This window comes from Psilocybe cubensis, chromosome 2, assembly GCF_017499595.1.
Source record: "Psilocybe cubensis strain MGC-MH-2018 chromosome 2, whole genome shotgun sequence".
NCBI lineage: Eukaryota > Fungi > Basidiomycota > Agaricomycetes > Agaricales > Agrocybaceae > Psilocybe > Psilocybe cubensis.
The window spans coordinates 1275987-1300604 of record NC_063000.1 but is presented as its reverse complement, the minus strand read 5'-3'; the positions used below and the strand labels follow the sequence as shown (position 1 = coordinate 1300604).

The 24618-nt window shown below is 46.1% G+C and overlaps 8 protein-coding genes across 8 annotated transcripts; 2 read left to right on the top strand and 6 right to left on the bottom strand.

Moving 5' to 3' along the window:
• Positions 1-23: 23 nt before the first annotated feature.
• On the bottom strand, positions 24-1432 carry JR316_0001915 (Non-structural maintenance of chromosome element 4; the record flags this gene model as incomplete). The annotated part of the gene is made up of 8 exons (XM_047887713.1): positions 24-113; positions 182-270; positions 333-501; positions 558-708; positions 767-1043; positions 1100-1180; positions 1249-1332; positions 1390-1432. 8 exons carry the CDS (start codon positions 1430-1432, stop codon positions 24-26), a joined length of 984 nt encoding a protein of 327 aa, XP_047752636.1.
• A 2514-nt stretch (positions 1433-3946) lies between these two features.
• JR316_0001914 (uncharacterized protein) lies at positions 3947-6257 on the bottom strand (the record flags this gene model as incomplete). The annotated part of the gene is made up of 6 exons (XM_047887712.1): positions 3947-5030; positions 5083-5266; positions 5327-5550; positions 5623-5712; positions 5775-6001; positions 6072-6257. 6 exons carry the CDS (start codon positions 6255-6257, stop codon positions 3947-3949), a joined length of 1995 nt encoding a protein of 664 aa, XP_047752635.1.
• Positions 6258-7960: 1703 nt separating this feature from the next.
• Positions 7961-8164, bottom strand: JR316_0001913 (uncharacterized protein; the record flags this gene model as incomplete). The annotated part of the gene is made up of 1 exon (XM_047887711.1): positions 7961-8164. One exon carries the CDS (start codon positions 8162-8164, stop codon positions 7961-7963), a length of 204 nt encoding a protein of 67 aa, XP_047752634.1.
• Positions 8165-8750: 586 nt separating this feature from the next.
• JR316_0001912 (uncharacterized protein) lies at positions 8751-10016 on the bottom strand (the record flags this gene model as incomplete). The annotated part of the gene is made up of 6 exons (XM_047887710.1): positions 8751-8816; positions 8880-9158; positions 9212-9295; positions 9352-9465; positions 9524-9815; positions 9874-10016. The coding sequence occupies 6 exons, from the start codon at positions 10014-10016 to the stop codon at positions 8751-8753; spliced, it is 978 nt and encodes a 325-aa protein (XP_047752633.1).
• A 323-nt stretch (positions 10017-10339) lies between these two features.
• JR316_0001911 (putative cation-transporting ATPase) lies at positions 10340-15764 on the bottom strand (the record flags this gene model as incomplete). The annotated part of the gene is made up of 18 exons (XM_047887709.1): positions 10340-10629; positions 10686-10852; positions 10910-11060; positions 11123-11168; positions 11233-11308; positions 11373-11695; positions 11730-11932; positions 12025-12239; positions 12298-12415; positions 12478-12637; positions 12695-13258; positions 13319-13476; positions 13530-13841; positions 13900-13966; positions 14029-14163; positions 14216-14360; positions 14412-14638; positions 14685-15764. 18 exons carry the CDS (start codon positions 15762-15764, stop codon positions 10340-10342), a joined length of 4437 nt encoding a protein of 1478 aa, XP_047752632.1.
• A 278-nt stretch (positions 15765-16042) lies between these two features.
• On the top strand, positions 16043-17665 carry JR316_0001910 (uncharacterized protein; the record flags this gene model as incomplete). The annotated part of the gene is made up of 5 exons (XM_047887708.1): positions 16043-16180; positions 16231-17095; positions 17153-17251; positions 17308-17417; positions 17471-17665. The coding sequence occupies 5 exons, from the start codon at positions 16043-16045 to the stop codon at positions 17663-17665; spliced, it is 1407 nt and encodes a 468-aa protein (XP_047752631.1).
• A 228-nt stretch (positions 17666-17893) lies between these two features.
• Positions 17894-19838, bottom strand: JR316_0001909 (putative transporter C11D3.18C; the record flags this gene model as incomplete). Its single annotated transcript, XM_047887707.1, has 10 exons — positions 17894-18050; positions 18115-18233; positions 18290-18484; positions 18536-18663; positions 18715-18820; positions 18870-19154; positions 19216-19369; positions 19430-19494; positions 19550-19661; positions 19723-19838. The coding sequence occupies 10 exons, from the start codon at positions 19836-19838 to the stop codon at positions 17894-17896; spliced, it is 1437 nt and encodes a 478-aa protein (XP_047752630.1).
• A 1198-nt stretch (positions 19839-21036) lies between these two features.
• Positions 21037-22490, top strand: JR316_0001908 (7,8-dihydropterin-6-methyl-4-(beta-D-ribofuranosyl)-aminobenzene-5'-phosphate synthase; the record flags this gene model as incomplete). Its single annotated transcript, XM_047887706.1, has 7 exons — positions 21037-21104; positions 21160-21281; positions 21343-21368; positions 21419-21925; positions 21984-22048; positions 22104-22173; positions 22239-22490. The coding sequence occupies 7 exons, from the start codon at positions 21037-21039 to the stop codon at positions 22488-22490; spliced, it is 1110 nt and encodes a 369-aa protein (XP_047752629.1).
• Positions 22491-24618: the final 2128 nt, after the last annotated feature.

Genomic DNA, 24618 nt, shown 5'->3' with positions numbered 1-24618 from the left:
TGATGCATCTTAAAGATGGCCGATTAACCATACCATTTATCGCCTAATTTTGTTAACGATGGCGCCCTTTGTGGAATCATGGGCTTTTTAATATCAAAGATTTCGATAGCACGCTATAAGAATCAACCACGCAGTGGTCAACAACGCATTGAGCACCATGACTCTTTAATGTGGCAAGTACCTTCCAGGTTTCCATATCAAATTCTAGGACCAGTTGCCTCTTCTTTAAGCCCTGGTCGTAATCCGCCTGTTCAGGTTTTCCACAGCCATCTGAGATCGTTATAAGCAAGGTAGCATGTACACTCTACTGGATGAGAGCATGGTCCACTCACAAACAACAGGCACACCATCTCTTGTCTCAAAAGCCGCTTGCCCATCGCGAATAAGGAACGACAAGTAAAAAACGTTTTCCACGGACTGGGCGAAATCGTTTGGGTTGATGACAAACTCGAAGATGTTTACTGGATTTTCAAAATCGAAATGATCCAGAATTGAACCGAGCTATCGAATTTATCAGAACTTTGCAACATCTCAAGCCCCAAAAAGACTGCTCGTACCAGATTGACATTGGTTGATGTTTCGTTCTTTGATCGTGAAATGTCCTCTTCTTTAAGTTCTTGTGGTTTTTGCTCGTCTGATTTGTTTTTTTCTAGCTTGGATCGTTTAGTTACTGCCCTCTTTTTCTGTTCTATAGATAATGGCCCCAGCCTTTATTGAATTATAACAGTAAGCACAGAATAGGGTAAACAAAGATAGGATACCGTACATAAACCCAGTAAGTGGCACACGATGGCTCTTTGCCATTGCCTTCCGCCCAATCCTATCCCAATCGAGTGGCGGTCTGCCATGTCCATCATCGGAGTCAGAGTCCTCCGACATCGCTTCAAAGCTTTTACCACCCATATAGGTCACCAGCTTTGACACAAAATTGTCGGCGTCAAATACGCCGGATCCTGACTTCATAGCGCGTGCTTTCTGCGCGCCGAGGTTGGTGGCCATGAGTAGCAATTGTGCGTCCAGGGTTGCTTCCTGGGGGCCCCTTACTGTGTAGAAAGGTTTCTCATGAGCGGGGAATGCGGTTTCATTCGAGTCTATGCACCTTTTACGAAGAGTTCGTCCGCCTGCTGCACTTTTGCCAACAAATCTTCTGGCGTTACATCGTTAAGATTTCCTTGCTGTTCTGTCCAATGTTATGCTCCAGTTAAGTAGCCTAGTTTTGGGTCTTTTTCTCTGTAAAAAAACGCGTACCTTGGACCTTCTTCACTAATGAGCGATAGTCCTGGCGGAGAGCGCGCTTTACATCAGCGCTCTGGTCTGGGTCAAAAACAATGTCTATTGTCGTCATTCAACGTGTTAGTAAAGTGATAAAGTATAATTTATGCTTCTTACCGTCTGGCGAGTCCTCAGAATGGTCTCGTTGGTTGTTAGGCATCGCAAAGGAGTAGCAAAGGAGTGAGAAAGTATTGATGAAAGGCTAGGTAAATTTAGGCTTGGCACACTCACAATAATTGACGCGTTGTTATTTGTTTGTCTCACGCGTTCAATTACTTTTTTGCTTCAAGACTTCCAAACTATGCATAAGAAATAAAGATAACGCAAACTACAAATATTTAAGTGATACAAAAGAATTTTGTTTCTAAACGACTTTATCCCGTCTATGATAACCATTCCAAAAAGTCGGGGGTGAAGTATGACAGAATGAGTGTAGCTCCTGCCCGAACAAGGCCCTCAGTGCTCTCGAACGCCATGGCTTTCAAATCGTATACGCCGGCCCTGGAACCTGCATGGATCATGGCGAACTCGCCGCTAACCTGGTAGCAGGCAATGGGGTGGTCCGGAGTCAACTCAGCAGCGTCCGAAATGATGTCCAGGTAGGGCATGGCTGGCTTCACCATGATGATGTCGGCGCCTTCTCCTGCGTCTCGTTGCTATCAAGTTGCTGGTTTAGATTTTGAGGTCGTAAATGGTGGATAAATGCGCTTACAATAGCTCTTCTGGCAAGCCCACGCGCAGCAGGCGGGAGCTGGTAGCATTTCCTGTCACCGAACGACGGCGCACTACCAGCAGCATCTCTGATTTAATCGCATTCAATAAAATTTTCCCTTTTTACTGGATAAAAATCTAACACACCGGAATGGACCGTACAGCGAGCTCGAGAACTTAGCAGAGTAGCTCATGAGCAAGCACTTGTTCCCCAAGCCAGCATCCATTAAGCCGCGCTTGATAGACTTGATACGACCGTCCATCATGTCACTAGGCGCAACGCAATGCGCGCCTGCCTTCGCGTAGCTGACAGCTACTTCCGCAATGCGCTGCACAGACGGTGGCGTGTTGATGGTTCCATCTTCATGAAGCACTCCGCAATGTCCGTGGTCGGTATACTCGCATAGACACACATCACATGCGATGTAGAGGTTTGGGAAGAGGGAACGTATTTTTTTGATCGCGAGGATGACGGGTCCATTTTCGTCGTCGGCAAGAGTACCTCTTCCATCCTGTAATATAAAATAGAATTGAGCAACGGAAGAACAAGATACGAAAGCAAAACTTACCTTGGGGCATGTTAGGGGCACACCGAATAGGATAACACTTTCCAAACCCTTTGCTACCAAAGGACCAAGGAAGCCTTCGAGCTTGTTGATACCCCACCGGCGTTGGCCCGGAAGGGATGCAATCTCTACGCTAGCATCCGGGTCGTCGGTGATGAAAATTGGGTACATAAACATGGATTTTGTCAGATGGCGCTTAGCCTGCCATTTTCTGGAGGTAGGGTGGGCATAACCGCCTTGCAAAATTGAGCTACAAGTGGAGGAATGATTAGAAAAAATGTTGAGTATGCACAGAGTTGGACTACTCACGAAATATCCATGCTACTCATTCTTCGGGGATTGGGGTAGGTGGTGGTAAGGAAGAGAGGAAAGATCTGGAAGGATCGGCAAAGCGTAGCAACAACTTTCTGGCCTGATACTTGGTTTTATTGAATCACTGGCAAAGGGCACCGCCGCCGTTTAAACGGGAAATGGACCAGGATAGATGGGTACCCAGGTCCTTTATCAATTACTCATTTCGAGTACACGGAACGTGTCCTTTTCCTAGTCGCTACGCATGTTTTCATCTCCGGGACCATCGTAGTGGGCTGATACCCCGCCTCGGCTTTTCTCGACACCGCTACATCTGCCTCCGCCATGGCGCGTTAACCGAGAATAACCGGCTACCGGTCTACCCACCCTTTGCAATTATAGCCAACTACACCTCTGTTTCTCACATTTGATTAAGCTTTGTGAAGTGTTAATATTTTTTTATCTTCTCCTAGGGAAATAAGCTTGACTGGTGCTGAAATTGGGGCAGTTTCATTGGCTAGTCAGAATGCTCGGCCCTCGAGGTCGCATGGCAATATTACTTTTATATATGCGACTCCGTAAAACCAGCTCGAGTGCACAGGGAGCTTTTGTTCAGTTAGTTCATGGTCAGTTACCGACCCAAGGGGTTTCTCTCATACCAGAGCATGCGTGGATTTTGTGAGTATCTAAGTTTCAACGTCGAATTGTCTGTATATTTGCACAATGATATGTATAAGCGTAATCCGTTGTTACTAAGTTATCTACTAGCTGGATAGATGGACCTCGGGCTCGAAGTTTATAAGTACCTCCTTCGACGATCGCCAGGGGCAAACAGGGCCAAGATTGACGGGAGACCATGGGCGCTTATTTCGGTCGAATCTACGCCAGTGGTAGAAGGTACATTATCGTACATACAAAATATTACATATATGCCAGATACACCAGAGGGTATATATCACTGGTAAAACGATGGTCAAGCAGCAAGCCACTAGAAAAAGAATGTATGTAGTTGAAAAGATTGCGCGGAATGAACCACCGCCAATAGCAGATATGTCTAGGTATGTATATAATGGTATGACTACAGAAGTATGTTATAAAAAGAAAGTCTATAGGATAGTCCAGTTGATAATTAACCATGTCACCACTGCAGGCCAGAACACACTCAAAATGTCCACCAACACAGCCGCAACTCCAGAACCGCGATGAGTCCCAGTGCCGAAGTTTGACAAATTCTCAAACCCGAAAAAATCCAGGAAATTATGTAGCGAGTTCCAAGACGGAAGGCCAATTGAAATCCTCCGTCTTCGGCCTTTGAAAACAAAGGTATAGCTCCAATGATATTTCCGCTTTTTTGTTGCAAGTAATCGCGAGTTATTGTCTGGCGCAGAAATGAACTTCGACTGCAATTGCGGGGTGGTACCAGCTCCCGCTTCCTGGTCGCCATGAAAAAGGAGTTCATGATCGTCTCGCTCGCTACCCTGTCCAACATGCGACCATTCATCGTCATCCTCCCTATGTCTAAAAAGTAGCCCAGTGCCCTCACGCCGTATAGCATACTGAGCAGGGTACATCGTGTCATCGTCAAAATCATCATCAGCTTTATCCGAAAAGGGCATTGGCACTGTCAAAAACGAAGGGGATGATGGCGCCGGTGTACCAGGCAACGACGCGACCAAGCGCGTCGCAGAGCCAGACTGCGCATGTGGCGTCCGCAGATACGAGGGTAGCGTCGTACGCGGGCTCACAGGCATTGCTGGCGAGAACGGGGACCAAGGGCCATTCCACGACGGAGACGCCGGGCCGAACCCAGGATTGGGACTGTTTCGCCCGCTGCTGCGAGGCGACGGGGTGACAGATAGGGCGTGTGGCTTCCCTCTTGATCGATGTCGGCTGAAGTTGAGGACAATAAGGACGAGTAAAGTAATTATTAGACAGGGGAGATAAAAGCCTGTATATAGCCTGTTTTGGTCGGGTAGGAGACAGGGGGTGTCGGCGAATGAATGAAAATCGGGATTGGCGAGTGTGGCGGGGTCAACTAGCGACAACAGCTGGAAACCTGGCCTTCTGATATGTACGGACATAGAAAAGGATTTGACGGTTACTTCACGTATAGCGTTGATATGATTGTGTCCGTCGACGCGAGTGCCCGGAAGAACGTGAGTATATTCGCAGTAGTCACGGTTATCGGCGCTGGAGGGATGATTGATTAATTAGAATTTTCGCAATTCAAGATTTCACATACCTGAATACCACTAGAGGTTCAAGATTTTTCAGTAGGAAACGCGTGGTTTGTCGGCCTAAGGCACTTTGATATCCTGGTCCAGCACTCCTTCTAATACCACCCTTCTCCCTGAATGGACCACAATCAGCAGTCTCCGGACGTGCAAGTGGGATATGGCTCAGTAGAATAACATTTCCCGGATCGTCTTATAACAAGGGCAGCATCAGCGGCAAGGCGATAAATGGGATATAGATGTTTTGCTTACAAACTGCCATCTCCTTGACGAATTCAACAGCGCCGCCCTCAATAGGTTTCCACTTGTCAAAACTTGTACCTTGGCCATGTCGATGGTAATCCTCATCTACAAGTGCAGGAGCATCTAGGGCGATGAATGTATGATTTGAAATCACGATATTTTGATTTAGCGGCCCAAAGGAGTCTGTGTAGTATGAACGTAGATTTGATGCGACGGCCGACACAGAGCCTAGACTATAAGGGAGGTATACTCAGTCACAGTTCATGGAGCGTTGAGAGAATTCTTGCGTAACGCGCCAAACGTACCCAACATCATTATTACCCGGTACATAGTACACCTTTGTTCTCGGGTCGGTTGCAAAAACCGACTTGAAATAGTTGGCCGCTTCCCTATACCTAAACAGGGTTAGCCACGACACGCATATCACGTAGGCGATATTTTCAGCGGAGGGACATACTCTTCTAAAGACCTGGCTGCTTTCCCATTCGCAAGCATATCTCCCAGAAATATCACAACATGGGGCCGCAACCGCATCGTGACGTGCCAACTCTTTTGCATATTCAGCTCGAACATGGCGCGCCGCAGTGGGTTTGCCCACCAGCTCCCAGGAGACAACAGCAGAGTATGCTGGACTTGTGGGTCGGCTACGAGCAAGACATGTGTGGTCTGCGGCGACTGTCGCACCTTCTGCAGAACATATGCAAGAACATATTGAGAAAATGGAAAGTTAAAGCAATTCTGTGATTACACGCACATTTCCAGTCTTCACTTCAGGCCAGCTGCAGTCTGATAAGCTCCAGAAGAAGGCACCGAGGTCGCCCCATATCACCAATACAACCCAGAGAAGCCTGAGAGCGTTGGTGACAAGTGTGTGTGAATAGAGGTGACTCCGCCTGGGTAAGCTGAATATGAGTGATCCCGGACGCGGTTCTGACCCCATTGATAGGAAAGGACGAAGAAATGGCCGGAATTGCGAATGCGCGTCGTCAAAGAGATGGCCTTCGAGTCCGTTCAGCGTATCTGAACACAAAGGGCGTTGCTGAACGATGAAGGCGCAAGCGGGGAAATGGACAGTTGGCGACTGTCACATTCAATCAATTTTGGAAATTAATTATCAACGGAATAATTCTTCGACCTTGTTTGGTTACTTCTCCCGCTTCAAACTCATGATCATCTTTTCCACCAACATTCATCTACGGCCTCTGGGCTTTGACTTTGCATGCCCTCCTTGACAAAATCTTTTCACGCCAAGGCACCACTGGGCTGCTTATCCATACGTAATTAATTACACCTGCTGTGATTCCTGGTTGGTTGTGGACGACTCAAAGAGGCCACCGAAGAACAGATGCACCAGGATGACTTGAATTTCTTCACTCAGGCGTCGTTGAATCGTTCTTGCCTGCGCACTCCGTTGTTCGGAACAGTCATTGTGGTGTCACTGCTCCACATGAGAATTTGCGCCCCACTTCAAGGACCACATTGAAGTCCGAGCAGTCGGTCGGCCAGAACAAACCTTGACGCCAACATGAATAGACCTACTCTATGAACATTTGGGGCAGTTACAAGCTTTCCGTGTCCCCGATATACAAGCTCATTGATTAGCAGAGCTTCCATTGGCTCGTACCTGCGGTTGGTCTACTACGAAAAGCGGCTCTATCTTTTCATTGCGTGGATCCGTAAAGCAAACTCATTTTACCTTCACGGATGACAGCGATCCACAACCTAGTCATCGAAAAGTTTCGACATCCATTCAATGACCCTATCAAACTACTCACGCCAGTCTCAATAGTACGTACTATTTAGTTCACTCTTTGCTAACTTACATCCTTTATTAAGACTAAGACCCACGTACAATGCACCTACTATAAATCCAACCTTGCTTATTACCTTGTGTTTGAACTTTGCAGGGCTGTCACTTGATACTGACTTGACAGGCCCTATGGAAGGAAACAAAATGTCATTCCCGACACAACACCAGTAGCAATAAGCGCCGCAAGGCATTTGATGACTAGAGCACAGGAACGCCGATTCTTTAGAAATGGATATCACAATCAACAGTCATGAAAAGAGGATGTATCCAGCATAGCCCACCATCGCTTCACCACCATAGTCATTAGTTTTCAGTACGGTGCCGTGTACTATTTTTTTACGTCTTCAACCCTGATCTGTTTTTGAGGAGGTTTTCCCCCAGTAGTTATCCTAGCAACTTTCTTCCTAGGGTCACCACTCTGTATGAAACTTGGAATAAGGCCACGAATTTTTAAAGTTTTGTCCGTCACCTCTGTGTAAGATAAACACAGAATCACCGAACACTTTGAAAGATCTGTGGCAATAACCGTCTAAATCAGCATGTGACTCTTGGGTGTGCGTCTCATTTTATCTTATTCCTTCTGGGCCTCCTTGAGTACTAATCAGAGAAACCAGATAGCCCCTCCGATCAAGGCGAAATATATCTTAGATTCCAGAATAAAAGAATTGACTACTATGCTATGCGTTGTCATGTCCTTACCCAGACCTAATGAGAGTAGGCCAGAAACGAAGGTCAAAATTTGAAAGCAACGAGTTCTTATGACCTTCCCTTCTGGCCAAGAACAGATCGTATCCAAAACAAAATAAGGTTGCTCAGCACCTTTTCTGTAAGCATCAAGCAGTGGTGGGGTCACCCAACGACGCCGTGTAGTACAACACTTGCTGCGCACCAGTGCGCACTCTGCGTTCAGCGACATTCTGGCGGTTAACAATACCCCAGTTCCGCTCTTCAACTGGCGTATCATTGTCGGGGCCAGTCCTGATTTGGCCCGCCCTCGGTTCTGAGGTCCCGCCTTGGCCAGACTTTACATTTTCCATGTGGTGTCAATTGCAGTATGTAGCGATGCCAACCCCCGGGCCCGCACTCTTACACTACTAAATTATGCGTAGACTAATCAAAGGAAATCCTCCATGGTCCATGGTCCATTATTGTCCGAAACACTCTTTTCTCTCTCTCTCTCTAAATACATATGATTGCATCGAATCCTGGGCAAAAAGCGGGTGAACAAGCATTGCGTGTGTATCTTCCCTAACAAATAAAAGAGGTAGTATAACAACGCAAGATGAGTGAGATGAGGAAAATTGTACAGTAAGCGGAAAGAAGGGGCCCAGGAGATGAACAAAAACGCTTTAACCTCGCTTCGCCGCGCATGCGTACCGACGCCGAAACGAGTAAAACAAAATACACGAAAAAAAGACGTGAAAAGCAAACATGTATGAGAGAAAAGGAAATAAATCAAGATGGTGAAAACGGGTATTAGAGCACTAGCAACTAAGGAAATTGTGATTGCATAGCGTTAGGGGGTGTACGGTTTTGTCTCCAATAGGTCAGAAAATAAGTCAGGTTCATTAGCGCGTTCTAGGGTTCTCAGTGAGTGTTGTCCTCAAGCAAAGCTTTTCGGTTTCAAGCCGCATTGCCTCCATAGCCCATGTTAGCGCCAGATTCTGCAAGTTTACGTTGCCGGAACGCCTAAGGTTCGATAGTTAGCCCCACAATTTGGTCGCTAAGATCTAGGAAAATAAAATGACGCACCTTGCGATATTTCGTGCGCTCGTAGGTCACCAACCCAACCACAATCAAAGCGATTACGGAGATTCCAGCAAAGACACCAAGACCGATAGGGAGGACAGACAGCTTTTTGCCGGGCAGTTGGAAGGTATCTTGGCTTGGGGACGCGGAAGCAGCAGCGGCCGAGCCTGATGCAGCGGCGGAGGTCGCAGAGGACGCCGAATCAGGGGAAGCGGTAGGAGTGGGGTTTGCATCAGTAGTTGCTGGGGAAGTGGCGGTAGCCGTGTCGCTGGCTGTAGAGCTCTATGATGTATTGTCAGTTAAAATTGAACATAGAGATATCGTATGCGTCTTACAACTACTACGATTGGAACGCTCCCTGTGACAGTAGGAGGGACTGTTGCCGATGTCGTTGGCGATCCTGAAACAGAGGATATTCCCTGCGACATAATAATTTAAGTTTGATCCCAATGAAAAGCTGCAAGTAGTGACATACAATGACAACTATTCCAGAAGAGGTTGCACTGGCAGTGGGCGTAGCGCTGGTTTCAAGAATTGTGGATGATGCAGCAATGGACGAGGTCTGACTTCCCGACACAGTTGAAATACCCTGAAACGAAATCCGTGAGCTGCAGCCTTCCATATACAACAACGGAGCCAAATCTCACAATGACCACAATCCCACTTGAGGACGAAGCCGATGCCGATGTCGCTGTCGCAGCGGTCGATGTCGATGCAGTAGACACTGAAGACGAGGCGGAAGTCGTTGAAGCGATGGAAATAGATGAAGATGAAGACGAGGCGACAGTTGTCGATGAGGCAGAGCCAGTGCTCGATGTCGTTGTTGTCGAATCCATCGTGACTGTACATGTCCTGACCTCCTGCACGGCATCGTTTCCTTGTGCATCCTTAATCGGCGTGAGCACAATCACACAGGTCTCCGTCATTAAACCGAGAGCACTTGAGAAAAACAGATTAGTGGCTTATGGCACATCTCTTAACACCATTTGGGACGCACGTATCGGTAGTGTGAACGGTGGTGACCTGGGTAGGCTTTCCTGTGGCATTTACGGGGGCGGCATTGGCTTGAAGAGAGAAAAAGAGTAGAGAGTGGAACACGACCAAGAAGGCTAATTGACCGGGACGTAGAGAGGGGAACATGGCTGGCTATATCTTGACTTGTAATTTGGCCGATACCAGCGGTCACTGAGGCGAAGGAGCAGCCTGGCGCGTTCGCTGTACGATAGAGAAAGAGAAAGACTGGAAGTGCCCTCGGGGCAAAAAGAGAAAGAGAAATAAATGGAGAGAAGGAGGAGGGAGAGAGAAAAGACGTGAGCACCCGTTGTAAAGCGGCCACACTGGTTACCACATCCATCACATTGTCTAACGGCATCAGTCAACCATTCAATCTCCGCTTCATCCTCCGATGTTGTTATGCCCATTGTCTAGACCTTTTATTGTCTCTATTCTACTAATTATCCTAATTATCGCATCCCGCCCTCGACTACCTTGTATGTCTTTCCGTCCCGCACTCTCCGTCGGCTGCGCTGCCACCACCGCATCCCCGCTCCCAGCACACTGCTCACTCCCTGTGTGCCCCACGCCTCGTACCCTAGGCACACCACCACGTTGATCGACGCAGCGAGCAGCAGTGTGTAGCGCGCCCCCGAGGGGAAGCTCATCAGCTCCAGTAACTTGACAAATATCGTGGGTGGAGCGAGTAACACCAGGACATTGAATGCCGACAACAAGCACATCGAAAACATCAGCCAACCTGGGGTTCGAGTACTGATGTGAGAAATCGATCGTACACTTTGCTTGCGGGCTTACCGTTCGTCCACATGGATTTCCTGTACGGCGGCCCGATGCTGAACACAGCGGCAATCAGGATGTACTGGAAACATGAGATATAAAACAGCACAGAATTTTCAAAGTTTGTCGACTCTAGTTTGTTGTCGCCACCCTCTGATGGCAGAGTTGTCGGAGGCGGTGTATACCTTGATTTTATTTTGCCGTAAATATCTATTTTTGACACACAAATGTAAGCATCTCACCATTCCTGCCTGCGCACCCAAAAGTATGCCCAGAACTGCACAGTGCTCGTGATCACAATCTGCCCAATGATGCTCGCCAGCACCTTCTTCGACACCAAGCTGGCTGTCGGTCGTTTGGGGTAGATACGCGGATACGGGAGCGTCCGACCCACTGGGGTTGATTCATCAGTAAACACACATTTCATCACTGTTCTATAATTTCGACGGGCTTACTGGTGACAGCAATCGGTATGATGATGAACAAATCGATGTAGAGGAACTGTCCAAAGTCAATGATGGTCAGCTGAAACGACAACGTCATGCTACAAATATAATTAAGATACCTGGAAATCTCCCAGTGAAGATGCAAAGGAGTAAAGCAAAGTGACAGAGGTGAACTGTATCATAGAATAGAGCGCCCTGTGAATAAACTCAGAATCAGCGTCAAAACTCGGCACAGTAAAACCCAATCTCCCTGACGAACATATACTTGAAACAGCTAAAGCTGGTGACAAGGGCCGCCCGCCCTTCCTTGATCACTTCGAGAACACATCCGATATCCGGTGTGCTCGTTGTGAACGGTGCCGCAACGCTAGCTTCTGCCTCGGAAAGCGATATCCCGACGTCAGCAGCTTTCAATGCTGCACAATCATTTGCACCATCTCCGCACATAAGGACCGTATACCCCAACGTCTGCAATCGCTCAACGACCTCGTTCTTCTCATCCGGGGACATCCTGGCAAAAATCTGGGTCTTCACAAGCATCTGTTCATAAGTCGCAGCAAGGATGTCAATTAACTCCGTCGTCTGATAGTTCGCTATAAATACTTGCCCTTTGTACAGTCTCCAACGGCGCATAGTTTAACATCCACCGGAATACGTCGCCCGTGATGACCAGGGAGTAATCCTGATAATTAATTTCATCCCCCTCGACTGCAAGGTGCGGTGGCGGTGGCATTGGTTTTAGGCTATACGAGTCCAGTTTCCATAGCGGATCATCCATCGAAGACCACACAAGCTTAGACGCCGGAATCGACGCATTCCCTAAAATGCAGACAGACGGGATGTCAGATGTCATTTTTTTTCGTGGACGAGAACGGCAAGGAGAGAGTAGGGAGGAGTGGACAAAGACATACCGCGAGAAAAGATAGGCGCGAAAACATGTGCCGCCTGATTGATCAAGCTACATTCACGCGCAACGCTGACAGCAGTGAGAGGGTTGTCCCCAGTTATCATCCTGCACGCCAGGTGCGCGGAACGCAGTGCCTGTATTGCAGGCGCTGTACCGGGTTTCAATCGATTTTCAAAGATAACCAACCCCAAAAATTTGAGTCCGGATTCCGCTTGCTCTCTAGAATTAATGAATTAATTGTGTGCCAGTGTTTGTAGAAAGTAGGTGACTTTAATACCTTTTCATTCTTTGAGCTTTTAGCCATGATAAACCCTCTATGCTTTTCCCAGCAATAGCAATGACTCGATAACCCCGCTTTGTATAATATGATAATAGATCGTCGTAATCCGTTGGAACTTGAGAGAAACCCAACATATCAATACATACAAGGTTGCATAAGTGACCGAAAAATACGCACAAGAAGATTTGTCACAAATATCCGCCATAACTTCCGGCGCGCCTTTCACATAGATTTCCATACTGCTGCTCTTGAGCCTCTTGACGATAACACTCATGCGACGAAGCGAAGAAACGAAATCAAACGCCCGAATGACACCCAACTCGAGGAAATGAGCGTGCTGTAAAAATTTTATTAGCTCGAACAGCATCAATGTAAACTGATTAATTCGTCTCACCCTCGCAGACCCCTTCAGCGCATCCTCCAAACGAAACTGCGCGCTTCCTGGAGGTCTAACAACAGTTTGCACAAGCGCCGCCTGATCCACCACCGTGCCCTTGGCCTTAATATTCCCAGTGCCCGCGACCCGGCCTTCTTCCAATGTCCATTTGGTAAACCCAAACATTTTCACATCTAGCGGGTCACCAATTACCTCCCCGTCGACCATTTTCAGAGAGTGGCACGTCGCCAGAGCATGCAAAAAGGTTGCCTTTTCTTTTCCAAGAGGCAGATCATGCACATCTTCACACAGCTCGCCGAACAGGCGCTCTTCATTCTTGTCAAGACTGCGCACACCGAGAATGTCCAGTCCGTCTTCGGTTAGTGTACCGGTTTTGTCGAAACAGCACACGTTGATTTTTCCGGCGACGTTGACACGGCTGGGAGATATACAGTAGATTCCGAGTTTACGCAGACGGCCTACTGCAAAACTTGTACCTATGGATAAGGTTGCTGGGAGAGCCGGTGGCACTACAACGGTTATCAAGTCCAATGCACGAACTAGAATGGTTTGCCATGGAAGCTGTGGTATTAAGCACGATTTAGAATTGAACAGGTGTAAAATATTAAGGGATACACATACACCAATCCTCACAAATTCAATCGCACTGAAGCAAAAACCCAACCCAGCAATGCCGGCTAGAACTCCAATGAATCTGACAGAGTCACGATAGAATTTGAATCCAATGGGTTTGGGGAACAACATAGAGCGAATCAAAGCGCCCTTCGTTGTGTTGAAACCTGACAGACACATTATTAGATGACAGACCTGGATACAGTCAAATAGACCTTACCGGTCCTAGCCACAACAGCAAGAGCTGGCCGTCCCTGACCCTCGTTGGTGAACGTACCTCGGATACGAACAACCTTCGTGCCGCAATAAAGGAAAGTTTTGGCGTTCTCCGTCTTTTCGTCTCGCCACCGGATTATGTCTTCGTCTCTGACAGGGGTTTTGCTAACAGGGACACTTTCTCCAGTCAACATGCTCTCATTGACGATAGCGTCTCCAGACAGAAGAAAGAAGTCAGCTGGGATCAAGGACAAGTGCGATGTTGATAGATTGACGATATCTCCCGGTACAAGCTCGCTCGAATCTGTTTCTGTCCCTGTTGGAGGGGATTGTAAAGAAAGAAATCATATTAGGTAAGAAAAAGGATGTCATACAAAAACCGTTCTTCAGCACATCCATAGTGCAAATTAATTTTGACATTTCCCTCATACGTGCCACAGTCTAGAGAGAAAATATTCTTTCAATGGACACCCAATAAAGTCATTGGGATAGATCGCGCACACCTTCTTCGTCTCGATAAGGGTAGTAGTGATACTAATTACTGAAATTAACCCTATGCAAAACGCATAGTAATAATAATCATCCAGTGACCACAAGATGATGCTTGCTATTTGAAACACGTAGAAGGGATGAATAACCTAGCGATAAGACATAAGAACGAAAATAGTCTACATAGAATAATTGACTGACCTCGTCGACCAGAAGAGATACTGTAGATTTCCCCTCGATGTCTATTTCGTTTTTTCCGAACACAATCTTGCGCTGTTCTTTAGTTTCCTGATCGATGCCTCTGTGTGCAGCTTGCACATTACTCCAGCTTGGGTCCCTCCAGTCTCTGCCATAGGTTTAAGCTGACAAATTGAATGCATAAAGGTGAAAGACCGACCTAACCATCTCGAAAAGTCCTGTTCTGGGATCGATGGCAAATCGCGTGTGTCGGTAATCGACAATAAGCAAATGTTTAAGAATGGCGTTTGGATCGTTATATTGCTCGTCTAGAACAAGTGAACTTGTTCCGGGTATCGTTGGGACAGACTCCAAGAAGACGGTGGATATACGATACGGGTATTCAAGGAGTTGGATCGGAATTAAGACTATTGCTTTATATGCTGACTATGAAGCATAAGTAACAGAACAGAAAGCTGATTTTATGACTTACCTCAACGACCAAAAATCCATTATGTGCATCTTTGAAAGCTTTCTCCCGAGCAACACATCGAAGCCATAGATAAGGAAACCAATGTCCAAGCAAACCAAGGATTCCGCAAGTTAGAACACAACATGTTCGCCATAACCAAACGCGCAGAGTTATTGTTTCGTATCCCACAAAGCGGACAGTACTGTCTTCGTCTGCGATGTATATCGTTTGCCTGCTAGGTGGTCCTGGTGGAGGAGGTTCAAGCAAAGTAAATGTAGTATCCATATCTATACGAGCTTCTCCTCCGAAGACAGGGTCAATGTTTAGCAGAGGTAGATTTTGGCTAGCTTCGAGAGGACTGGAGGGCTCCGAGTCATACTGCATACTCGCTGTTATTGACGCATTGTCGTGAATAACATCCGCCGATTGACCAGACTCGGAATCTGAATATTCTTCGCCTGACGAGTATCCCCAGCGCTCCTCTTCATTATCATCTGTATCCACTGCGTTTTCGGAAACAGCATCTCGACTTCGGCTCCGTCTGGAGATACGGCTAGTAGACGACCTTTGGGATACAGAGGGTCTCCTGTCTTCAGAGGTACCTGTTCTTCCAAATAAATGAGCCAAATTGTTGAACACACCAGCCCGTGATGGCGGAGATGGGGATCTTCGCTGCCTCCTTCGTCTCCCAGTGGAAGCTATGTCGTCATCGTCCGAATGTAAACTCAAGTCGTCGTCGTCGGGAGGTGGTCTCTCTGCACCTTCCACGCTTTGCCGAGATACTTGACTGCTTTTACTGTCTCGTCTCTTCCGATGCGACGGCCTGGACTCTATGCTCTTCCGGCGAGTTAACCAAGCGTCACTACTTCTCCGACCCAATTCCATATGTGACATCCTCGAGACACTGCTAGGATTGGCCACATGGCCAGGGCCAGAAAACACAGCACCGTCTCCATCTGTATCGAAATAAGTGCTGTACTGAGAGTCGCGTCGAGAGCGTCGTCTGTTGTCGAGAGCCTGGTCTATATCTAATGCCGATGCACCCTCCGTATAGTCGTGATATGGTTCTGTGTCTTGAGAAGACGTAGCGATGGGAACCATCTGGATGGCGTCGCCCCTGGACGCGGAAGAGTGAGTGGTATAACTCGTCGTGGTGATTGCGGAGAGCTAATTTGCTGAAATGAACAGCAACTGCAGTTGATTCAGCCGCTGAACCGGGCCAATTCGAGTGCGCTCATTGCAACCAAATTGCCTATTGTGGAGCCGATCAGGCTGCTATTGGCTGATCAGTGATCAACTATGTAATCACGACCAAATTCACTTGGAGGATGCACTGGCCTCCTAACTTGTGTCCTTGACTTGCCTGGAACGATTGCATCATGAACTTTCTTGACCCCCTCGATATTACAAGGTCCACAACTCCAAATCCGAATCAGCCCGAACAACCGTCTCTCAATGAAGAGGTAAATCAGGTTATTGGCCAGCTGGGACGTTTCTGGGGTGGATTTAGGAAACAAGTGCGTTTCTGCCATTGCCATGATTATACGGCGCAAACCTTTAACTTCAGAGCCAAACTGTCTTTGAACATGCCAAAAAAGATTTTGGAGATGTTGTAGTTCAAGCACAGAAGGAGTTAACCAAGCTCACAACGACCGATACGCCCGCGACGACTATTGATGAAAATACTAATAAAGAGGAGGGCACTTCGACAGGTGCTGGGACAACGGAAGCCTCTACGTCTTCCGGAGAAGCGTCTACTTCTGCCTCTGCGGCTCGAGAAACACCGTCTTCTTCAACATCTTCTGCGACTCTTTTCTCGCGTATTCAAGCGGCTTTACCTCCCAACATCGTCCAGACTGTCCAGAACAACATTCCAGAGTCGTTGAAGCATGCATCAGAAAGTATAGACATACAGCAAATGCGTGCGAACATCCTGTCAGAGCTCCAACGCGTGCAGGGCGTCACCCTTGCCCAGGCAGAGGAATATGCGCATAAAAGTGAGACTCTCCTGCGTGAAGCGATGAAGGAGGCCGGGGAGGTGCTCCGCGAAGCCGTCAAGGTTATACCTCCAGATCAGGTAAATGGAAACGGGTCGAATGTTCTTTGGGATGGTGCAGATATGTGGATGCTACCGGAGCCTAATTTGGTTGGAAAGGAGAAAGAAGGAAGCAATACGAAGAGTCTGGAGACCCAGAGTGCTGTTATCAGCCGGGCAGAGGCCCTCTTACGACGGCTCAAGCAAGATCCCACAATCATCAGGCACGATCCTGAAGCGGAAGAAGGCGTGAAAGAACAATATAATCTGTGGAAGGAAAAGGAAGTCGATACTCTGGATGGTGGTGTTGAAGGCGCAGAATGGAAATCTAAGATTGAAACCGCTTTACAGGACTCCAACGATAATCAATCCTTGAAGCAACTTCAAGAAACATTAGGTACGTTCTTGCTTTGTTTTTGGTGTATCATCAATCTTATATTTCTTTGGTGTTTAGTGCCTTCTGAAATGAACCAGACTACCTTTTGGCTCAGATTTTTCTTCCGTACTCATCAAATTCGTTCCGAGGAGGAAAAGCGAAAGGCTTTACTTCAAAGTATGCCTTTTTTCCCTTGTGGTCTGCTTTGTTTAATATCACCGACGCCCTTTTAGGGACTATTGAAAATGAAGACGACTTTAGCTGGGAAGACGAAGAAGATGAAGCATCGTCACCAACAACAAGTAAACATACGCAGCCAAGTCAAAGTCCATCTAATACTGTGGTAAGTTTTTGATTTTCTGATTTCTATCCTAATTACTCACACCAAACCCTTAGGCTGCCAAGAAGCCAATGACTGATGGCCTTACTCCTCCTTCAACAAGTCTCGATACTGCGGGAACACCAAGTCCTAGGGTGAGTAGCGAAGGCAGCTTCGATCTTGTGTCCTCCGCCAACATTAGTGTCGTGGATGATGTGAAGCCATCAATGCGCAAAGAAACCGATGACGACGGTGATAGCGACTGGGAATAAATTTCTAAAGAATGCTCACGAATTTATGCATCTGTCGATTTATTGGCAGCTAATTGTGGATTATCTGTGTACATTATATAGTTTCCCTTTTTTGTAACCACTACACGCTCTACTCTGATTTATTGTTTGTGTGTATAACACTATCGAGGTTGTCAAGCGAGCTGTTCGTTTACGATCGTAAGGTAATAAAAATACATGAGATAAAATGTACACATCCATACTGGGGCCCTATAGAGTATAGTAGAAACCGGGTGTGCTTTCCAAAGGACCTCGCTTTCCTTCTTTATATTCTTTGTTTCGACGCCAGAACACTGCTGTCGTGATTCCAAGACATATAAACATGCAGAATTGGCAGCCGATAGTAGCCCACATTCCTGGCATATATCTTGCAGTGAAGAGCCGTCAGTTTCATGGCTTCCAGAGACAAAATGACTGGTGATGAAATTTACTTTGGGAAGTCTTTCTGTCGGTATACCATCGTGGCAAAAATACCGCCTACGCCACCAGCTGCAATGATAACTGCTGTAGAGACAGAGCGTTTTGTGTGTCCCGTGATGTTATTCGAGTGCTGATAGAGTTGTTTTTATAAATCAAAAGAAATCCAGCAAAATAAAATTGACACACATATGCAAGAATACCTGGAATACATCCAGATGCACCAGCGTTCACCAAGAAAAGACCAAAGTACCGAACTGGGTCTTTCTTATGGTAGGCCGTTATGAACAAGCCAGTGATGCATATAAGATTTTGGACAGCAAGCCACAGTGCTCGCTGTTTGGATTTATCCGAAATGTAGGCGAATACAAAGGTGCTTATGGCCTACACAAAAGGTCAGCAAAAGGACAGGAATCGTTACTGAAAAGAACTAACAGCAAAAACATAGGGGGGACAAGTTAAGACAAGGGACTTGAAGGTGCTGTATCCCATGCTCTTTAAAATGATGGTGATGAAGAACCCAAGAGCATATGCAGGCATTGTCGAGCACAAAAACATCAGAGCTTGAGTAAAGGTTAGCCCTAATTCGACACACAAATGCAGATTCCTCTTACCCATGATCCAAACGATAGGATCGCTTAAATGATGGAAGAGTTTGGCAGTCGTCATTTTGTCAGGAATTGAATCCCCGCGGTCGGCTTCCACTCGATCCAAAATCATCTGCAAGTGGTATGACTTATGAGATAAAAGCAGAGTGGAAACTTCGTACCTTGCGTTGTTCGTCAGTCACGAAGGTACTCTTGTCTGGAAAGTCGGGAACAAAAAGCCATGCAAGGATCCCAAGAACGATAGTAACTGTCCCTTCAATGATGAATATCCACGACCAACCAAGATAGCCTCCCCTTCCAGACAGATGCGCGATGCCAAATGCAAGAAGGGAACTAAACCCTCCAAGGAGGATGGAAATAAGGTAAAATATCGCGAGCCGCTTTTGAACTTCATGCCGCTTATACCAGGTAGTTATAATAAAAACCAGTGCTGGGAAGAAGCCCGCCTATAATGCATATGATTAGTATCTATTTCGGCGCAGAATCAACAATGTGACATGACCATACCTCAAATACACCAAGCCAGACACGGCAAAACACTAGCCAGCCCCAGGTCTTAACGAAACCCATTCCGAGCTGTGCTATGCCCCAACCAACCACGCAGATTGTGAGCCAGGTTCGTGCGCCGATCCATCGAAGTACGATGTTGCCAGGAATTTGTCTGTATAATTCATTCATATAAATTATTAGAGTTGAATAGAAAGTACACCATTCAACGTACAATATGATATATGGGATGAAGTAAATCATTGAAGCAATACTGTAACGTTCCCCGATGTACAATTTCTGTTGTAAAAAGTATTCAGCACATCTTGATATACTTTCAGGGATTTCAGCTCACAAGTTCGATCTCCATGCCGGCAGCTCTTGCAATACCCAGGTTGGTACGATCGATGAGGGCGACTGAATATAGAAAACCAAGGAGAGGCAGCATACGCCAGTCTACGAGACGCCTTGAAAAAAAAAGCATAGCCTTTGAGAAAGGGAATTGAAGGAGCGACACAAGAAGCATACAATGTTTTTCTGACGAATTCAGGATCATAGTGGGCGCCAATTGGGGATTCAAGGTCGCGTTTTTCCTCAAGGTCCTCCTTCTTGAGTTCAGAGCTGCGTTTGGAATCCACGGACATCTTGAGTCTGGGGAAAACCGGGGGGTCCCACAAAGAGCAACTGGACATCTACTGGCTTCTGCATCCATTATATACATTAACCTAAAACATCGAGTTTTGGCCCTTAAATCCCAAGAAGAACCGGTTTCTCAAAGTGGAGTGCCAAGGCACGGCCGTCCCTTTTGACCGCCAACCAGTGGCCAAGATGATGTATATACCATGGTGAGTTTGAATTGAAGGATCTTCCTTTTCTGCGGTAATTTATGTGGGGACTATTAATTTTGATGTAAGCTGATTTCTGCTGCGTGAAAAAAGAAATGAAAACTGAGTTTGGGTGCGAATCACCACAAGATACCTGAGCTATTGGTACTCTAGAGTTAGCGGTTAGAATATTCTCACAATACCCTTGACTCGCCCTTGATGTAAAGGGTAGTGCATAAAAGGAGGACGGAAGGGGATCGGGTATATTAACGTCAAGAGATGCGTTGAACCCTGCTCAGTGGTGTGTTGTTGCTCCTCCGCAAAAGACCTTTGCATCCAGATAGATTGGTCGGCCGGTTCTTCCAATAGTCAACTATGTGCCCAATAATAAGTCAAAAAAATAGCTTACAATCGAGTCAAGAGAAAACAAGTCTCGAATAATGACTCGGAGATTCAGAACTGGGTGCGATGATTAATCACAACTCAATCTATCACATATAGCTTGGCATATATCCCTGTGAGAATGTAAGGTTGCTAGAAGGTATCAATGAGATCCTACTCACTGAAGGTTAATGAATTAACACGAATGTTTCACAAGATCTAGAGTGCACGATTCCAACCGTCAAATGTGACAGCACTGAGTACCGTATTTTTGCAAACGATTTTTATCCCATGCTATAGATTTTACATTCGAGAATCACGGTGTTTAAACAAATTTGAGTTCGGAGATCCGTTAGTATTCTTTCATTTCGTGGTTTTTTGGAACCTTGATAGCATCGAGCAACGAGGAAAGCCAGAAAGGTTAAGAACATTTACATGGCCATCGACAGACACGCATGACCTAGTGCAACACGTGAGTACTTGAGTGGATGACCGATGACCATCAGATGCTGCTCGCGATTTGGAAGAACAAGAAAAGGCGGAAAAACACCATTGTCCAACCACTACGTTCTGTGAAGTATTTATACTTATCGCCGCCGTTCTTCAGGATTGTGTCCTTTCTTCAAAGGTCTACAACATGCCTCCACAAGTAAAACAGGTCGATAAATTGACTATTATCTTTCTCGTGGATAACTGTATCGAATGGTATGATGTTATGTCGGAAACTGAAGGGACAACACAAGCTAAATGTGGGAGGAAGGATGACGAAATTACCTCCTGGGTTTTCTCATGAGTTGCCCCAACATCTGCAGCAAACTAGCCATGGTGTATTCGACAAAGAGAAAGGTGTCCCAGTGCTGGACTTTGATAATTTTTGCTGTGGTATGTGCGTCAGTAGCCCTACAACTGAGTTGTATACAGAATAATGAACTTATTTCAATAGGCGCTCATGGATTTTCCGCATTGATCGTAAGGTGATTGGTTATCCCTGGTTTTCGAATCTGAAACAGAGATATCAGGAAACATCGGTCACTGGCGAAGAGAGCTCCCGGCTGACGTTATTCGACACTGGACCTGACTCGCTATCTCTCGTTAGAAATATAAAGGCTATGGAGGTCCCTGTCCATAGGATTGAGAGAGTGATTACATCCCATTGGCATAGCGATCACACTGGAGGACTTCTTTCATTTCTTGCCTTGAAGAAGGATATAGACGGAGGTCTTCACAAACGTCCCTGTATTGTTGATGTTCACCCTAGCCGTCCGATTGCTAGAGGAATTGCTCCTGGGCCAGGATATGACAAAGTAATTTGTGCTTTGCCCCTAGATCCTACCATTGAATCAATTCAAACTGCTGGAGGTATAGTGGAACCACACTCCGAGGGACATGCAGTGGCAGATGGCGCTATCTGGGTTAGTGGGGAGATACCTAGGGTAACCGATTTTGAGACAGGGATACTTGGGGGACATCGATGGATGAAGGAAAGTACAGACAACGGTCATGGTGGAAAATGGGTGAACGAACCGGTCAGTCAATTTTCCTGCAATGATCTTCCATATTAGCCAATATCCAAATTGTTATAAGCATATCATGGATGAAAGGTATGCTGCTATCGATGTTGCAGGAAAGGGGCTGGTAATATTCAGCGCGTACGCTTGTGTTTCACTGTCATCGTTTTTATTCTAATAAATACATCAAACATAGGTGCTCTCACGCAGGGATTGTGAATGTGGTGAAGGATGCGGTAGAGACTTTCAACAGGCCTATCTATATGGTATGTAATCATCCTTCTAGCTCAACTGTACAATGTTACAAGGTTTGAAACTTGTGTTTAAAAAGATTATTGGTGGCCTCCATCTTGCGGGGCCAGAATTCAGTCCTAGGATACCAAAGACTGTCAATTTTTTGTCTAATTCACTCAGACCTTCGCCAATGTATATTCTTCCTATGCATTGCAGTGGCTTCCAGTCGAAGATTGCTCTGGAAAAATCCTTTGGTGAAGGTTGTGTACCTGGTGGAGTAGGCTTAAAAGTGGAGGTTGTTGGTGACAGGGAGCATGACGGGCGCTTATTCCCTCCAACAATTGTTTGATCTACGCTTAACAAACGTATCAAATTCAGTATCTAGTAATAAAATGTATATTAAGATGAATGGATCAAATATCAATGTTTAATAGTCTCTCGATGTGCTTTTACGCACTTTCAAAGCATGTTGGGTTGAAACAGCGTTGAAATCAGACATCCGTTGTAGCATTGAATCTATATTTATCACATCTATAATTAGACTCACCGAAGGACCCGAATGATACTCGTCGGTTTTTGATCGGTACATACTTTTACTAACGCATTGAACTTTGACTTCCATATCCTTCCGGCATAGATAGATTTCTTGGTCAAGGTATATAGTTTTGTAGGAGCACTAAACGCTATAATTATTTGTTGAAAACTTAACATCTCAAGGCCATTTGTACGCAAGTTTCACGAATCAAAATATCCCGGCCCAACATTGTTTTATTGTTTTAAGTTTGTTGGTTTATTGTATGTGGTAGATACATTGAAGTATTCTCATGTCAGAGAAACGAAAAGTTTCTTCTTGCAAGTTTTCGAATTTAACTTAATTCGATACATCGAAGAATGTTCTGAAATGTTTTTAATGGACATTTAGCCTCGGATCAATAAAACGCCAGTAGGCACTCACCAGAATCAGACCAAACAGACGCTGTCAGGTGCGCAGATAAATGATTTCACTGGGCGTCCCGTGTTAACATGCTGACATTGGCCGGAGTTGATGATGTCGGTTCCTCCTTGACCCTCAACAAAGTTGCAGCCCGTGGACTCGAAATAGGTTACACAATGCGTTCCACCCCCACTAATCTAATGATTGTTAAATCTTAAATGTTGCAAATATCCAAGATTGCATATAGTACCTTGAGTGAATGCCTGTTAGTGAAGTCGTGGCAGCTACCATCGCACTGCACCGAGGCTCCTACGCTGCCAGTGCAATCAGTGTTGCCAAACGCAACGATGGTCGATGCATGAGCAGAGACTGCGAGGGTCACTACGAGAGCAATAGACGTATAAAGGGATTTAAAGAGCATCGTACTTGTGGTCGGGCGTTGGATGTTCAAAGCTACTTCAAATTCGAAATCGAAATGCCTTTTATGCGTTTTGCCTTGTGTTTGCAATTTCCAGTTTTTTAAACTGTACGTCATTTTCATAAGGATGGGGGTGATAACCATCCACGAACCCGAGTCCCCAGGGTTTCAGAAACAGCCTGTCTGCGGTTACATTACTCATCCTTGACATGAAATTCAAAATTTCAAACCGCAAAAATCATCCTGTGATCAAGTGAATGAGGGAGCTAATTTGCCTAGTTGGGTATATTTTGACAGGTTACATCATATCGCTACTAAGAGACAAGTGGGCCGCGCTGCCCCGAAGCTCCAGTGACATCTCTGTCGTCTCTAACTACTAGAATATTCCAGATGTGCTTCATTATGGTGCTATTCGGCAAATTGTATGGAAAATAAGCTGTGTGACTGCGATCTACTATTGCACACATCCGACAATACGACCATATGCGATGGACGGAGCCGTCTTTTAAGGAGTCGAAGTGCTGAAACCTGTGACATGATGCAGTAGGTGAAGTTATGTAGTTCGCCAATATTAGGCAGGCGCACCCAATCAGAGAGTTTTCGAAAAATATTGTCGATTTTGTACCCACATCTAACTGAGTAAGCAAAAAATTGGGCAGACCTCGTTATTGTAAAGGTATCTGAAGGAAGACACCCGGGCTGCGACGGGCCCGGCACAACCCTGGTTTCGCTCTTTCTAAGAATAGCACACGAACACAGAAAAAGTGCCAACCTACCGCTTCAGAAATTGGTTGGGCATATTACCTTCAAAAAAGTAGTTATGGTGAGAGATCCCGAAATCGAGTGCAGGTTCGGCCCATAGTAGACTTGGAGATATGTCTACGCTGTGAGGTTTTCCAAGGGTAAATTTTCCCTGTTGACCATAGCAAAAATTGGATCCCTATACCCTCATAGATGCATATCAGCACAAGTGGAAAGGACAAATGACTCTATGTGTCGACGGGAGAAGAGGGCCAGAATGATCCCCGTTCCACATCGCTTACCCCTCAGATCTTAATTCAACAGAAACTTTGTGCACAATATGTTACAGGCAGACAGATATTGTTGTTTGATATAATTTAAGCC